This window comes from Tenrec ecaudatus, chromosome 10, assembly GCF_050624435.1.
Source record: "Tenrec ecaudatus isolate mTenEca1 chromosome 10, mTenEca1.hap1, whole genome shotgun sequence".
Taxonomy (NCBI): domain Eukaryota; kingdom Metazoa; phylum Chordata; class Mammalia; order Afrosoricida; family Tenrecidae; genus Tenrec; species Tenrec ecaudatus.
The window spans coordinates 153,585,324-153,601,424 of record NC_134539.1 but is presented as its reverse complement, the minus strand read 5'-3'; the positions used below and the strand labels follow the sequence as shown (position 1 = coordinate 153,601,424).

At 62.7% G+C, this 16,101-nt stretch overlaps 2 protein-coding genes across 2 annotated transcripts in view; one reads left to right on the top strand and one right to left on the bottom strand.

The window, feature by feature from the left end:
* Positions 1–1,376: 1,376 nt before the first annotated feature.
* GALK1 (galactokinase 1) lies at positions 1,377–7,293 on the top strand. The gene is made up of 8 exons (XM_075562225.1): positions 1,377–1,687; positions 2,489–2,678; positions 3,062–3,181; positions 3,296–3,431; positions 3,534–3,715; positions 6,672–6,822; positions 6,916–7,078; positions 7,160–7,293. Exons 1-8 carry the CDS (start codon positions 1,523–1,525, stop codon positions 7,229–7,231), a joined length of 1,179 nt encoding a protein of 392 aa, XP_075418340.1. The 5' UTR covers positions 1,377–1,522; the 3' UTR covers positions 7,232–7,293.
* A 270-nt stretch (positions 7,294–7,563) lies between these two features.
* Positions 7,564–16,101, bottom strand: part of ITGB4 (integrin subunit beta 4) — a 29,234-nt gene continuing 20,696 nt past the window's right edge. Inside the window, exons 27-39 of the mRNA XM_075559452.1 lie at positions 15,757–15,914; positions 15,287–15,467; positions 15,038–15,175; positions 12,292–12,474; positions 12,067–12,198; positions 10,150–10,386; positions 9,526–9,591; positions 9,265–9,414; positions 8,693–8,881; positions 8,344–8,499; positions 8,089–8,253; positions 7,892–7,999; positions 7,564–7,819 (exon numbers count right to left, since the gene is read on the bottom strand). Of these exons, the coding sequence (XP_075415567.1) occupies positions 7,680–7,819; positions 7,892–7,999; positions 8,089–8,253; positions 8,344–8,499; positions 8,693–8,881; positions 9,265–9,414; positions 9,526–9,591; positions 10,150–10,386; positions 12,067–12,198; positions 12,292–12,474; positions 15,038–15,175; positions 15,287–15,467; positions 15,757–15,914 (2,003 nt within the window). The 3' untranslated portion in view covers positions 7,564–7,679. The remainder of the gene's footprint in view (positions 7,820–7,891; positions 8,000–8,088; positions 8,254–8,343; positions 8,500–8,692; positions 8,882–9,264; positions 9,415–9,525; positions 9,592–10,149; positions 10,387–12,066; positions 12,199–12,291; positions 12,475–15,037; positions 15,176–15,286; positions 15,468–15,756; positions 15,915–16,101) is intronic.

The following is a 16,101-nucleotide window of genomic DNA, read 5'->3' as shown; positions in this document are numbered from 1 at the left end:
CTTGAGTGTAGCTCCTCGTCCTTTGGGATAAACTCCTGAGCAGGCCCCGAGCCTACACAGCTTTCCACCCAGCCCTGATCCCAGAGGCTGTAGACATTTCGGTTCCTTCTGCCAGACCAGCTCAAGGTTTCATATTGGGTGGGCAGTTGTGGCTAGAGGTACAGACAGGGCTTGGGGGACCAGCCTGAAGGTTCAGATGCAGGCTGGCAAGAGGGGTGGCAAATGCCAGACCCTGGGCATGAGGCCCTGCCTCCAGTCCAAGGCTCCCAGGCTGAGGAAACACCTGCTGGGGTTAAGCGCCCAACGTTCTTTGGCCGCTGCAGTGACAGTGGGTCCCTGGAGGAGAGACAGGGCTCACAGTTGGCTGGCGACTGCCACCCAACTTCAGTCCTCTGTTGCTAGGAGCTGTGACAGTGGATTTACCAGACAAGGAGCCCCCGTGAGCAAGTGAGTCACTGTCACACTTGGGTTTCTTCATCTCCACTCATCCTGAGACCGGATCAGGACTTGGGGGCTGGTCATTATTGCTGGGTCCGGGTGCTGTAAGGTGATGTCCATTCAGATTCATGGGGACCCTGTAGGTCCGAGTACAACTCCCCGCCCCCCTGCCCCGTAGGCTGCTGGCCTGATAGGACAAGATGGCCAAATCTGCTCTCTCAAAACTGCTGGTGGGTTCAAACCAGACCTTTCCATTAGCAACCACATGCTTAACCACTGTGACACCAGGCTACTTAAGAGATCTTGCTGAATGCCACCCTCCTTGCTCTGGCTGTGTGTTGAGCTGTGAGTCCAGGAAGGGGGGCTTGGGGGGGCACACAAAGAAGAGCACCATGTCCAGCAGACCAGAGCAGCTCAGCTCTCAGAGTCTGGCCAAGTACACTCAGGGCATAGAGGCATCATGGGGCAAAGACAGGGCAAGATGCTGGCCCTTAGTCCTCTCTTCCCTCGCCCCACAGGTGGGGGTGCCGTGCAGACTCCCACCTGGTGCTCCCTCCAACCGCGACATCTTTTTACAGGTGCACAGCTTAATGACAGTGATGGCCATACTCGGCTAGGCCATCCTGCCTTTGGTCAAGGAGATTTCCAGAGATGCCTTTGGAAGGGACAAACCCTGAACAGATTCCAAGCTACGCGCTTGCGCACAAAACGCCGCGCCTAATTCCAGAGGCTACTGACCTGACAGACAGTCCCTGGTGGGAGGGATTCCAACAGGGGAGACCCCTGCGGGGGCGGGGCCTGCGGGGGCGGGGCCAGCTCGGACCATGGGCGGGGCGTGGGGGCGGCGCCGCCCCTTTCCCCACTCGCAGGCGGGCGCGCGCAGCACCGCAGGTCCCCGGCGCGCGGAGTGCGCGCGCGCGCGCGCGCGCGCGCGCAGCAGGGCCTGGGGCGGGGGGTGGCGTGTCCCCGGGAGCGAGGGAGGCGCGTGCAGGAATGTGCGTCGCCAGCGGCCTCGGCCCCGCCCCCAGCATCCAGCCCTAACCCGGCGGGCGGCCGAGCGCGCTGCACGCGGCGGGAGAGCGACATGGCTGCTACCAGGCAACCCCAGGTGGCCGAGCTGCTGGCCGAGGCCCAGCAGGCCTTCCGCGAGGAGTTCGGTACGGAGCCCGAGCTGGCCGTGGCGGCGCCGGGCCGCGTCAACCTCATCGGGGAGCACACGGACTACAACCAGGGCCTGGTGTTGCCCATGGTGAGGGGCGTGGGGGACCCCAGAGCCCGCAGCCTGGGCCAAGGGCAGGGTGCAGGGAGGCGAACGCTGGGCGGGCAGCCCCCGACTTCCCAGCCAGAGTTTGGGGGAGAAGCTTCTGAGGGTGGGTCTGGGATCCGAGCTTCCTGCTTTGGAAGGAGGAAGCTGGAAACCCGCTTCGAAGGAGGCCGGCCGAGGGGGCGTGGAATCCGCGTACTGTGTGTGAGCCACCATGTGATCTGCAGGTCCTGGCCACTGGGCCCGAGCGCTGGCCTCTAACTGTGGGCAGATGTCACGTGGCATTTGGGTCTGTTGGGCCGACACAGGGGTGGGGGTGGGGGCTCCATCATGCTAGCCCTGAGATGCTGGGTCCAGTTCATGGAGGAGAACAATGAGGTCCAGAAAGGGCAAGTGCTCTGCCCAAGGCCAAGGTTTCCTCTCAGATCCAGGATCTCTCTACCCTATTTTCAGCGTGGGTCACCAGGAGTCAGAAACATGGGACTGGTGGTTCTGGTTGGTCTCAGATGGGGTGCAGTTTAAGGACGGGGAGACTGCACTGCTAAGCCCATTTCGTTCTTGGCATTCAGCTGGGAGCCCATGCTTAGGGCACAGTCCAGAGTCCAGATCTGCCCTCAGGCCATAGCTGGTGGGGCCCTTGCAACCCCAGCAGACCAGGCCCCAACCTCTAAGGTCAATGCCCTCCTGACCCCTCCCTTCCCTAGTGGCCCTGCTCCCCGCCTTTCCCCGGGGCCCCTGAGGGCCGGGCATCTCCTACCCTGAGACTGCATCCTCTCCCTCTGCCAGGCCTTGGAGCTGATGACCGTGGTGGTTGGCAGCCTGCGGTCAGACAAGCTCGTCTCTCTCCTCACCACTGCTGAGCTTGCCGATGAGCCCCGGCGGCTGCAGTTCCCCCTGCCCACACCCCAGCGGTCACTGCAGCCCGGGACGCCCCACTGGGCCAACTACGTCAAGGGGGTGATTCAACACTACCCAGGTACCAGCCTACGTCTGCCCACTGGTAGCAGATGCTCTGCCTGTCAGGCTTGACCTTCTGTAACTCATCTAATCCATGGGCGGGAGCCTTCCCATTTTACAGATGAGGCAGTGGATGCTAAAGGCTTTTTGGAACATGACTGGAGGGTCCAAGGGTCTAGCCCGTTGCCCTCCAGAGCCCTAAGCCAGCCAGAGAACTGGGACAAATGGGCCCAGGACCCAGGGAGGGATGGAGGGAGCCAGAGGGCAGTTGGGTCTTTGGCTCAGCAAGAGACTGACAATTGAGACGGGGTGCCCAATGCTTCTTCTCATGCCAGGCCACATGCCCTTCCTGTGCCTGCCTCCAACAGCTTATTTCACCACTGTCCACTTGCCCCCGTGCAGCCGGCCCCCTCCCTGGCTTCAATGCGGTTGTGGTCAGCTCCGTGCCCCTGGGAGGTGGACTCTCCAGCTCAGCGTCGCTGGAAGTGGCTATCTACACCTTCCTCCACCAGCTCTGCACAGGTACCACCTGGGGCCCGCCTCCTTGCCCTACTTCAGGCCTCGGGAGAGGGGATGGGAAACTCCTTGGAGCTGCCTGCCTCCCCAACTGCCCCAACCCCCTGCCCTGTGCTGCAGACTCTCGGGAATTAGCCGCCCAGGCCCAGGTGTGCCAGCAGGCCGAGCACAGCTTCGCGGGGGTGCCATGTGGCATCATGGACCAGCTCATCGCTCTGCTGGGGCAGAAGGGTCACGCGCTGCTCATTGACTGCAGGTCAGTCCCCTTGCCCCCTGCCAGTGCACACTCGGGAGCACCGGGTGGAGCGTGCCCACCCCCTCTGACCTGGCAATCAGACGTCAGCCTTGCCATCTCCAGGTCCCTGGAGACAAGCCTAGTGCCACTCTCGGACCCCAAGCTGACCGTGCTCATCACCAACTCCAACGTCCGCCACTCGCTGGGCTCCACTGAGTACCCGCTTCGGCGGCGCCAGTGCGAGGAGGTGGCGCAGGCCCTGGGCAAGGACAGCCTCCGAGAGGTGCAGCTGGAGGAGCTGGAAGGTGAGGCTGGCAGGGCGTGCTGCCCTGGAGCTGGGTGGGCACCTGACCTCCAGGGCCCTCCTGCCACATCTGCCCACTCCCTGCACCCAAGCACCCTGCAACACACACACCCCACCCCCGGTCTCTCTCCGCAGTGCTTGGGGTCTTCTTTGTCTCTTCTTGGGTTTTTGTGCCCCTTCCTGCCCGTCCGAGGCTTGGTTTCCCTCGGCACCAAGCTCACTGGCACCCGGTTGAGTGTGACTCATGGCCACCCCACAGGCCAGGGTGGGGCTGCGCCTTCCGAGACTGCAGCTCCTCATGGGGCAGAGGGTGGGGGGGTTCCAACAGCTGACCCTGCGGTCTGCAGCCCCCCCTGGTAAGCAGACGAGACGCAGACAGGTGCAGAGAAGAACCTAACGGGCCACCACCTGGGAGCCTCTCCCTCAGCACGCGCCACCATGCAATCCAACTAGTGTGTGCCCTCGACTCATCTGCTCCTGACTCTTGATTGCCGGTGCTTGCGAGTCCCTGAACTTGAACCCCCTTTTCTGCCAGGGGACGTTCATTGTCCAAAGAGACGGACTCTTTCAGCACACATCGGGGCACTCCCTTCTGACAGCGCACCCAGCTCGTCTGACTCTGTTGACGCGGAAGGGCAGTGAAAAGAGGAGGGGCCTCCAGGAGGTGGGGTGACTCCTTGGCTGCAACAAGGGCCTCAAGCCTAGGGACCGTTGGGAGGACGGCACGGGACCGGGCAGTGTTCCCTTCGATGGTGCACAGGGTCGCTACGGGTCGGAACCTGTTCGATGGCAGCATCAGCAACACATGCCTAGAACTAGAACCCGAAAGCTGGCAGTTTTGGTGTTTTGTTTAAGTCTCCGACACACTGAGCAGAGGAGCCCAGGTGGTGTGGTTACACCTGGGCTTCGAGCTCAGAGCCACCAGACTCTCCTCAGGAGACAGACAGGGGTTTCTACTTCCGGGAAGTTTCAGCCTGAGAACCTCACACTCCGTCCCACAGGGTCCCTCGGAATGGACGTCCACTCGCTGGCAGTGAGTCTCTGAGGCAAGACAACTGACCAGAAGGGTGGGGTCATTTCCGCAGGTTCTAAGGCCTGGGGGAGTTGAGCGCCAGAACCCATAGTCTGTGCCCCTTTAGGGCGGCTTACAGAAAGGGGCAGCGCTGAGGTTGAGGCCCGGCCACCTGCTGGAGCCCACACTGTGAGCCTCTGCTTCCCGTCCACTCGGAGCGGCGCCCTCCCTGCCAGCATGGGAGTGTCCCATTCATGGGCCAGCGCGAGGGCCCACCTTGTTCTTCCCTTTGTGACTCGCCTTCTCCAAGGCCTGCCTCCCCTGCTCTGGTCAGACCACCTTGGCTGAGGTTTTCACGTTTGAGTGCCTTGACCTGGCGCCCTCCTCTCACGCTTATGGGTGCTCCCCTGCCCAATAGCCCTGCCCCCTTTGCACCTGCCTTCCTGGTCCCTGCCTGGTCCTTCCCTGCTGCCTTCAGACCCTGACTCAGACCTCTCTGCTCCCTCCCCTCCTCCAAGGATTCTCAGAAGAACCCTGGTGGTAGAGTAGGTTACCGATGCGTCGGAGTGCTAACCTGAAGGTCGGCAGTTCAAACTCACCAGCTGCTCATTGGCAGTCTCAGAAACCCACACCGGCCCTGCGGGGCCGCTGTGAGTCAGAGTGGCCCTGATGTTAGTAAGCGGGAGAAAAAGCGGGTGGGGTGTGTGTGTGTGTGTGTGTGTGTCCTGCCCACAACCCCCCCTCCCCCCAACTCCTGAGAGCCTGTGCTTCCTCTGCTTCACCAGTTCGCCTGTCTTTTAACCCTCAGTCTGCCGGCCCCTCTCCATGCCTCCCTCACGGATCCCATGGGCTAGGCCTGATGGTTGCAGACGGCTCCCTCATTTCCCCTCTGACGTGCCCCCGCCACACCCAACCCTGACCTCCCTACACAGCAGTCTCAGTGGCCCCTGGAGGGTCATACCTGTATCTCTGGCCCTGCTTTCCTCACCTCTGTTCTGTGTCCACTCAGGGGCCCCATGGCCCTCGAAACTGCTTCCTCCCTGGGCTTCCTGTTTTTTTTTGTGACCGTCTTGCCCTCATGGCGCCCGTTAGAAACCTCAGTCAGCCTGAGTTCTCCCACTCCTGCTGCTGACCGGGATCCCCAGGTGGGTGTATTTAATTAATCCACAGCTGCCTCCAACACCTGCTTCTTGCTGCCAAGGCCAGGTCCCACTGTCCTCTGGAACTCAGCTGTGTTCTGCTCCGGCCATGGCTCCAGCTGCCCATGGAATGAAGTAGCCAGACCTCCTTGACACTGTGACCCACAGTCCCCTGCATACACTGCCCCGAGGCAGTTTCCTGTCCCCTATGTCCCTGGCCCTCCCAATACCACTATCACTTTGTGTCAGCCTCTGCACTCTTGTCCTGCCTGGGTGACCCAGGCAAGGAGCAGGGTCCCACGCATCCTGGCAGCACCTGCGGGGTCTCGGCCGGGAACGGCTGCCTGCTGGTCTCCTGCTGTGTGCCAAACTCCCACAGGCTGATCTCCCATTCTGCCAGGAGGAAGAGGGTGTTCAGGAGCCCAGTCACTTGCTCAGAGTTCCAGCTCCGGCTTAGACTCAGGTTCAGAGCTGGGCCTTGGAAGTTGGCCTTGACCTTTGGACCTTCCACCCTTTCCCTCAAACAGAAGCAAATTCACTGCCATCAGGTCGATGGGGACCCTACCGGACACAGTAAAATGGACCCTGTTGGTTCTGAGACTAATTCTGTGGGAGTGGAAATCCCTGCCTTTCTCCTAAGGAGCAGCTGATGGTTTTGAACTGCTGACCTTAGAGTTAGCAGCCCAGTGCAGAGGCACTATGCCATCAGGCCTCTGCAAGTAACATTTGGGTGCTATTGGACACACACACACACACACACAGCCGTGACCCTGGGAGGTGGTCTGCTGACACCTTTTCCTCCCCAGCTGGCAAGGAGCTGGTCAGCAAGGAGGGCTTCCGGCGGGCACGGCACGTCGTGGGGGAGATCCGGCGCACGGCCCAGGCTGCTGAAGCCCTGAACCGCGGGGACTACCGTGCCTTTGGCCGTCTTATGGTAGAGAGTCACTACTCGCTCAGGTAAGCCCTCCGGGCACCAGCATCTCACAGGCCAGCTCGCTAGCTGTCCTCGGCCAGCATGTCCCACGCCCGCCCTCCGTGCTGTCTTCACAGGGATGACTACGAGGTGAGCTGCCCCGAGCTGGACCAGCTGGTGGAGGCCGCGCTGTCTGTGCCTGGGGTCTATGGCAGCCGCATGACAGGCGGTGGCTTTGGCGGGTGCACGGTGACACTGCTGGAAGCCTCCGCTGCAGCTCGAGCCATGAAGCAGATCCAGGTGAGTGTTTTCCAAGCCTGGAGGGAGGGGGCCCCTCCGCCTGGTGCCTGGGGCCCCTGCTCAGACTCTCCCCCTCCACAGGAGCAGTACAGTGGGAAGGCCACCTTCTACCTCTCCCAGGCCGCTAGCGGCGCCTCGGTGCTGCCACTGTGAGGGGTTGCCGGCCTTGGTGCCTGCCCACCACATCTGGGTGCTCAATAAACTTGTGCCTCTGATCCTGTTGCTGTGTGGCCCTGAGGTGTATCTGTGCTGGGGCATCAGAATGGGGGCCAGGACTGGGGTGGCACCTCTCTGGCCCCAGAAGCCTCGACAGGTAGCGCTAAGGAGTAGCAAAATCTTTTATTAATTGCAGGTCTGAGGCTGGGCCCCTGGGCACTCGCGGTCTGGTCTTTGGTTACAGAGGGGTTTGGGGCCCTTGGTGAGGCAGGGTGGGGAGGAACAGGCAGCCAGGGGGTCTTTCCGGGTTTCTGCCCCTTCCCGCCCCCTTTTCTGTAGTTGAGGGCTTGCTCTGGAGGCTGAGTCACCTGTCGGGGCTGGGCTCTGGGAGCCTTCGCAATGCAGAAGCAAGGCAGTGGAGAGGCACGGGAGTGGGGCGGGGGGCTCAGGTCTGGTAGAACTGAGTATCCACCTGTGTGCCGAGGGTCTCGCTGGTGGTCAGCGTGTGGCTTACGTACTCCTGGGTCACGTGCCGAGAGAGCGAGCCACCCATCTCCAGGTGCTGGGACCCCAGGGTTAGTGCATCTGCAGGGGCAGAGGTGTTGAAGCACCCTGCCGGGGCCCCAGCCACTCTCCCTGTGCTGGCGCCCCACTCACCCACTAAGGGCTTGGTGGTGCTGGTGTGGGTGGTGGTGACGCTGCTGTATTCCCGTGGGAGTGAGCGCTGGAACAGCGCCGCGTGGCCGCTCAGTTGTGGGAAGGGCCCTGGAGGTCGCAGAGGGGGGTGTCCGTCAGTGGGTGGGGGCAGGGGCGGGGTCTGCGGGGGGGGTGTCTGGTGGAAGCCGGCTTCCTACCTCCATCCTGCGATTCTATGGTGATGATGCCCTCGCGCTCCGGCCCAAAGCCCTGGGTGGTCTTGGCCTGCACCTTGAACTTGTAGGGTACATTCTCGCTGAGGCCTGGCACAGTCAGCCGGCTCTCCGGACTGTCTCCATCCAGCTGGAAAGTGGTGGCGGGCCCTGCATGGGGAACCACCGTCAGGCCTCTTGTCCTGCCCCCTCCGGACCTTTCAGTCCCCCCCACCTCGCCCACCATGGCAGGGGAAGCACCTCCTCCGTGGGCCATCTCACAGGTCACCAGGTAGCCAAGGATGTCCCCGTTGGGCCGCCGTGGCCGCTCCCAGCTCAGCTGCAGTGAGTCGGGGCTCAGAGCGGTAAACACAAGGGGGCCCGGTGCACTGGGGGTGCTCAGGGTGAAAGCGGAGCCTGGGGAGCGGAGCCGAAGGTCAGTGTGTTGGGGGTGGGGTGCTCAGAGGGAAGGCGGGGCCTGGAGAGCGGTGGGAGGAGTGTCTTGTGTTGGCATCCCGGGGTGAAGGTTTAGAATCTGGGTGTCCCTTGTGTTGGGGCCGGAGTACACTGGGGGGCTGGAGGGGGTGTGTTGGAGGGAGGCCCCACTCACCTGGCAGCGGGCAGAGTGGGCTCTGCGGGTGCACCTGTGACTCGATGGTGATGACACCCTCTCGCTCGGGCCCCCAGCCCTCTTGGCTCTGGGCGCGCACGTGGAACACGTAGGAGTGGTTAGGCAGGAGGTCCTGAACCACCACCGAAGTCTGGCTGGGGCTGGGGATGTTGATCCGGTGCCACTCCTCTGGAGGCGGGTGGGATAGGCAGTGGAGCCGGGCCCTCCAACCCGGGCATCCTCCCACCCCTTCCCTGACCCTCCCAGGGTACAGGAGGCCCGCAGGCTAGAATCCTCAGACAGGGCTGGTGGTTTGGGCTCTGCACTGTATGCGGGGCGGGTGGTGTCTGAGCCCACCCACATCCTGACCTGGGCTTGTGCCTGCCTGGAGGCTCAGATTCTCAGCCTCCCCAGGCAGGTCAGGCCAGCAAGGCCCCAGGCCTGAGGTCAGTGGGACCTTGTTCTGTAAAGCCTAGCTGAAAAGCTGGGGAGATGGGTAAGGGACCCTCCTCTCTAAGGCTGGGTTGGAGCAGCCGTGGGGGGGTGTCCTTACAGCCCCCTGGAGCACTCACCGCCATTGAGCAGCTGATAGTCCACACTGTAGCCCAGCAGCGGCCGCTCACAGCGCGGCTCCTGCCAGCTCACTTTCATAGAGGTGGGCCCCAGGGCTGAGAACACCAGGCGCGTGGGCGTGTCGGGCACCCCCGCAACCACACGCGATTCTGGGGACAGAGGGCCACAGTCAGAGCCTCAGAGGCAGGGGTCTCTGAACTGTCACAGCCTGCTGCCCGCACCTCCCTCACAGGTGCACTACCAGCTGGGAGCTCACTCACCCTGCATCACCCTGTCCAGGCTGCCCAGCACCTCCCGCACGTCCTCAGAGTGGGTGCGGGCCCTGCCTGTGCCGAGAGAGGGCGAGCACCTTGAGTGGGCGCGCAGCAACCCCCTCCTTTGGCTGCCCCCACCCCCACCCCTGTACACCCGGTGGAGCCGCGTTAGGCTTCAGCATGGATGGGCTGGGCTGGTGGTTAGTCCCTGTGCTGGTGGGATGGAGCATGAAAAGGTGGTGGCAGTGACTGGACAGGTGGCAGATGGAGCAGGTCAGCCGTGGCAACAGGTCCAACTCCCTTGCACTACCTGGGTCCTGGGAGGGTGCTGTGGGCTGCCCTGCCAGGATGATTGAACCCCCAAAGGGGGGCAGCCCTTTCACCTGAGCCCGATTCTGAGCCCCCAGGGCCCAGGACAACGGAAGCCTGCTTCTCCCAGCTTCCCAGATGGGAGGGAGGCCTACATTGGAATAAAACAAGCGTGAGAGAGGTGGGGGCCGGGGGTGTGAGGGGTATGTGTGTGTATGTGGGGTGTGGGTACCTGTGCTGGAGGGTGGGGACTGGGGCCCCCGAGCCCGCAGCCTCAGCCTGGAGGACGGGAAGGGAAGGGCAGGGCGGCCAGGCACTCACCATGGGATGTGACGGACGTCAAGGTGGAGTAGTCCCTGGGCAGCGTGGCCGTCTGCGCGCGCTCGGTACGGGTCAGCGAGTGGTAGTCCCGCGTGAGGGTGGAGGAGGTGCTCATGACATGGCGGGGCAGCTGTGGGCTCAGGTGGGTGCCGTAGGCTGCGTTGGCTGCAGTCATCCTGTGCAGGGAGTTGGCGCTGCCCGGGAAGGCAAAGTCCATGCGCCCATTCATCAGGTGCTCTGCGGAGGAGGGCAGGGTCATTCACAGGAGACAGGCCCATAGCCCCGATGGGGGTCCTGGGAAGTCCCAGGGTTGGCGACCTTCCAGGGACTTGGCAGCTCTCCTGCCAACCTCCCTCGGCCACCAAGGACGAAGACACTTGTTCCTGGACAAGGACCACCCTGCCCCTGGCTGGCCACACTCTGCAGGATGGTGGGGCAGGGCTAGCCGCTCCGCCCCTGGGCAGTCCACCATCATGGGTGTTGAGCCCCAGTGGAGCTGGGGGGCGCTGCCCACCCAGGGGCCCCAAGGGCGGGCGCCGAGGGAGCCTAAGTGTGTGCGGTCGGGGCGCGGCCTGGAGAGAGCCGTCACCTCCGGGGGGCCCAGGGGTTGCGCTGCGGGGTGGTCTGGCGCCCCCCATGCCGTCATCTGGGGGCGCAGGGGAGGCCTCGGAGGAGCACCCGCTGCTGGCGGACAGGCGCGGGATGAGCTCCGGGGGCAGCCGCCACGTGACATGCCGCAGGTCCAGCTCCTCCCCGAGCAGGGCATCGAACTTCCAGCCGCCGCCTTGGGAACAACGAAGGGCCGCGTTGGCGCCGGCGGGCGGGCGGGCAGGCTGGTGGCTGCATGAAGAGGGGCCGATGGACAGACGAGGTGGGCGGCGCTGCGGCGAAAGCCCCATCCTCTGGGCTCGGTAAGATCCAGGCGGAAGGAGATGGGGAGCCCCAATCTGGGGCTCCCTGCCGGACCACCCAGGCGGACGTTGAGCAGTGTGGCACTGAGGAGAGGACAGATCCCAGGACCTGCTGGGAGCCCCTGGCAACCTTGTGAAAGTTTCCTGAAGGTACTTCTGGGCTCTGAGCCCCAGTTTCCCTGTCTGTTCAATGGTCAGAGTGGCCCCTCCCCTACCTGCCTCCCAGGGACCATTGTGGGTACCGATAGGGCCAGTAGCAGTTGGGACTCCTGGCTGCTGACCAGGTGGTCTTTCCTCAGAGCCTCACCCAAACCCACCCCACTGCCACCTAATGGATTCCGGCTCTCAGGCCGCACGTCGGCAGAAGCAGGCGGCCACAGCCGCCTGCAGGATGACTGGTGAGTTTCAACAGCCAACTTCTCCGTTAGCAGATGAGCACTGAACTAGTGGGCCACCAGGGTGCCTCAGACCTTCCTGGTGGCTCATGAGACCAAGACCAAGCTCAGCCTTGGGGGCTAGTGTGAATTCACTCAGGAAACTAGACCTGGTAGCCCATGTCCGCAGAGCGGGCAGCAGGCTGGGGGGTTGGTGGTAGGCCTGGAGTAGGGCCACCTGGGGACTGTGCTCAGGAGCCTCTGCACAGGGGCTTTCCATGGGCCTGTGCTGGATACCACGAAGGTGGGGCATGCCTGTGTGTCTGTGTGGGCACTGCCTCATTAGCACCTTGCCAAGTGACTGCCAGGGGCCTTCTGCCAGGGGCCTGCCCCGAGGGCCCCGACTCCCAGCCGGGCCTGAGCCCTGGAGAGCAGTCTCTACTGGTCCGTGTGCACAAAGCCCGTCTGCCTCCGGCCCTAGCACTCAGACCGCACACAGACCTTGTCTGCCTGGCCCCTCTGACCCAGTGTCAGCACCTTGAGTCCCCCAGTTGATTTTGCCTGGCGGGGAGCTCTGTCTTGACCCCATGCCCACCCAATAGGACCCTTGACATGGTCCCAGGCTCACTCACCGGTGTCGTCGGAGACGCTGGGCCTCTGGCTGCCCCCCGGCGAGCGCAGGACATCGTCGCTGTACATGAGGAAGCCGTCATAATCCTCCCCGCTCTGGGCATCCACGATGGGAATGTCGGGGATGATGGGAACTGCGGGGGTGGGGGCAGCACGAGCTGAGCCTGGGCCCTCTCTCTGCCTCCCCTGGGCTCCCCATCTGCCCGAGCCACCTGACCGCCACTCACTGGACATGGGCCGCTTGGGCTGCGTGGCCAGGTTGATGAAGGCCTCCCGCTCCGGCCCCCAGCCGGCCCCGTTGCGCGCCTTCACGGTGTAGCGATAGGGCTGGGACTCCCGGAGGTTCTCGATGAGCAGCATGCGCCTCTTCGGGGTGTCCACCAGCACCTTCTTCATGGGCCCGATGGGCCCTGGGGCAGGGAGAGCATGTCAGAGGGCCCCAGGTGCCAGCCTCGCCTTGGCCTGACCATGTCTGCCGTCCTGGGATGACTCCCCGCAGGCAGGGAGGGCTCATGACCTCCGGGGACTACTGTCACAAGAAGTGTCCCCACCTCTCCAGAGGGCATGTCACCAATGGGTGACAGAGCCTGCCCTGGACTGCAGGCGGCCTGGCTTCACCTCTACCCACCGGCCACCAGCATCACAGTGACCCCACATGCCACACACAACCAAACCCCCGGGGGCTCTGTCGAGGAAGCAAGGGGGGCTCTGAGCACCCTCCTGGCTGCCCTCAGGGTGCCATACCCATGAGCACAGGGAGGGGAGAAGAGGAAGGAGTCATCCGAGTTCACTTCCACTCATTGCCAGCCCCCAGGACAGGGTGGCACACTTCGTGAGGTTCCCCAAGGCTGTGCCCTTCCCCAAGCAGGCTCACTCAATTCTCTCTCACTGTCACCGAGTCGATTCCAACTCACAGGCACCCTGTCGGACAGAATCTAGCTACCCCTGTGGACTTCTAGCCTGGCTGTCAGTCTCCACGGGAGCAGAAAGCCTCGTCAGTCTCCTGCAGAGCAGCTGGGGGTTCACACTGCCCGCCTTGCAGTTAGCAGCCCAGCCCGTAACCACTGTGCAACCAGGCCTCTCCCAGAGGCTGGCAGCCTTGTCTCTCTCTGGGAACGACTGTTGGGTTCACACTGCCGGCCTGCACTTGCCGGCTGACACTTAGCTCACAGGCCACCAGGGCAGAAGAGCCAGGCCGCTGTGTGCAGGATTCTGGGGAACAGAAAAGGGGGACCAGAAAGAGCCTGGTTTCCAAAAAGGGTCGAAGAGGATTTTGGAAAATGGTATATCCGATATGCTGCATGTGTAACCCCAGGAAAAGTCCTGTGCTCAAGGAGGTGGTGAGTGGAGGCTAGCCAGCCTGCAGGGAGCCATCCTTGGGCCATAGCGAGGCCCACAGGCTGGGAGGGCTGCCCGGCACATCTTAACCCAGCCCGGGGTAGGGATGGAAACACTCAGTGTCAAGCGACTGTAAGACCCAAGTCAGGCCTGCGATGACTGGCCTGGCCTCTTTCCCGCACTGGCCCATGAGACCCACTCCTGGAGACCCCAAGTGTATCAGAGTAGAACTCTGTTCTCCGTAGGGTTTCCAGTGGCTGATTTTTCAGAAGTCGACCACCACCCCTTTCTCCTGGGGCATCTCTGGGTGTAGGAGAAGTCTAACCCGGGGTTAGCAGCGGAGGGATGTTCACCGTCTGTAGCACGGGGGCTCCTATGGTTGGCCTAGACCTCGCAGACCCAGGATGAGCCAAGGTCTCCAGGCAGCTGCTGACAAGGGCGGTGCTCCCTCTGCTGGCTTGAGACAGCATGGCAGTGCCCATCCTCCTGAACACATCGTCCTGACCCCTGTTCTCCAGGAGGACCCGCAGGTCATATGCAGAGGCTGAGAATTGCAGACACCCACTCCTGGCCCTGGCCCTTCCTGGGGCGGGGCCTGTTGGATGGGGGCCGCCCTCCATCCCCCGGAGCTGCTGTGAAAGTGACATGAGGCAGCACAGAGGATGACTGAAGGTTTGGGGTATTAACTGAGCCCGGAGAGAATCGGGTTGTGTTCAGGGTACCCTCAGATCCCTGGGAGACATGTGGGAGAGGACAGACACATCCTTGGTGCAGGAAGTCTCAGAAAGCCTGGTTTCACCACAGACGCTCCAGATAGCTACTCTGCAGGGTGGTGAGCTCCCCATCCCTGAGACTAACCAAGCAAAGATGAGGGTAGGAAGAGAGAGGCAGATCTGGCCTCCCTCTAACACTTCCTTATCTGGTCAATTTCCCCTCTTACAGGGCTGGGTAAACAGGCCTGCCAGATGTGCATGTCCCAAACCAAATCAAGTTCACTGCCCTAGGGTTTACTGCGACGTGTAGTCACCTGACGGAGGTGTGTGGGTGTGGGTGTCCTAGTCTCATTTTCCTCCTGTAGTGCAGCTGGGGAGTTTGAACTGGCCACTTTACAGTTAGTACTCCAGTGCTGATCTGAAAGTGCCACCAGGGCGCCTTCCTGGTGTAAGAAACATACTAACAACGGATCTTAGGTCCAGGGTGTCTTGGCTTTTTCCTCCAGGAACCCTGGTGGAGGAGCCCCATACACTGGGCTGCTAATCACGAGGTCAGCAGTTCAAAGCCACCAGCCGTTCCGTGGGAGAGAGACGAAATTTCCCACTCCCCTTGAGAGACAGTCTTGAGAACCCACAGCCTGTCCTGGTGGGTCAGTGTGAGTTGGAACGGACTCGGTGGTGGCGGTGGGTTTGAGTTTTTCTAGTGCAGCCTCCTGCCCCCTGAGAGGCTGGCCCACCGCCTTGGCGGGCACCACAACCCAAATTTCAAGTCGGACCTGAACTCACTGATGCCTCAGGCCACCAGAGCAAGGCAGATCGATCCCAGGGCGTCCAGACTGGACCTGGACCTCCCTTCAGTCCCTGCCCTCTTCCTTCCCTTCCCATGCCTGCTGTCCCAGGGTGGGAGAGGGCCCAGCCTTACGGTTGTCCTCGTTGACGGGGCCGTAGCAGACCTCGTAGGCCGAGATCTCGCCGTTGGTCTCCGCTGGCTCAGCCCAGCTCAGCTGGGTCACAGTGGAGGAGACGACGTTGAAGGCCAGGCGCCCCGGCTCGCTGGGCACTGGGGGGTGGGTGGGTGGGTGCAAGAAGAGGTTGTCAGGGACGGGTGGGGTGGGCGGGCAGGCTGGATGCCCTGGCCCTGAGCTGGCTGCATGAGGAGGGTGAGCCTCACCTTCCTGGTGGGTCCGGCAGGTCACCAGGGAGCTGTAGGGGCTCTCGCCCTGCGGCCCGTAGGCACACACCTTCATCTCGTAGTCGCAGTACGGGTAGAGGTTGGTGAGTTCCACAGAGGGCACCTTGCTGTCCATCTCCTGGGCTTCCGCTTCGGAGTCGCCCTGGATCCAGTACTTCACCTGCACCCGGGAGGGAGGGAGGAGTGGTGAGTGGGGCACAGGGGTCCAAAGCTGCCCCTCTGGGTCTGGGAGCCCTGCCTTATGGCCCAGTGGCCCATGTTCAGCCAGCCAGGCTCTGGCTGATAAACTCAGGGACGGGATTCCTCCTTCCTGAGTCCCGGCGGTTGCCCCTGCCCCTGCCATCCATCTTGTCCACGCATGTCTTCTCCTCACCCAGGGACCTTCAGGACACCCACCTCCCTCCTCCTCTAATCCTCCCTGACTCCCCACCACCCCTCTCCGGTCTCACCTTGTACCCCAATGGCTTGCCAGGAGGGGGGAGCCAATTGAAGTGGATCTTCCGGGATCCGGCAGCCTTGGCATTGGGGTTCTGTGGGGCCGCTGGGTCGCCCCGGGAGGCCAGGAGTGATGACATTGTCTGGCCAGCGACTGTCAGGTCAGTCTCATCTGTAAATGGTCAAATGCAGGGCAGCCAGCCCGTTCAGACCCCTCTGAAAGTGGGGGCAGGAACCTGTCCTCCAGACCACCAGGGGGCGCCGGAGACACCTTTAAACACCAGGGGACGCTTCACTAGCTCCCACCTGAGACCTATGCCCGGAGTCCCTGGGGCTGGTGCTGCCTAAGCTTGGGGGCG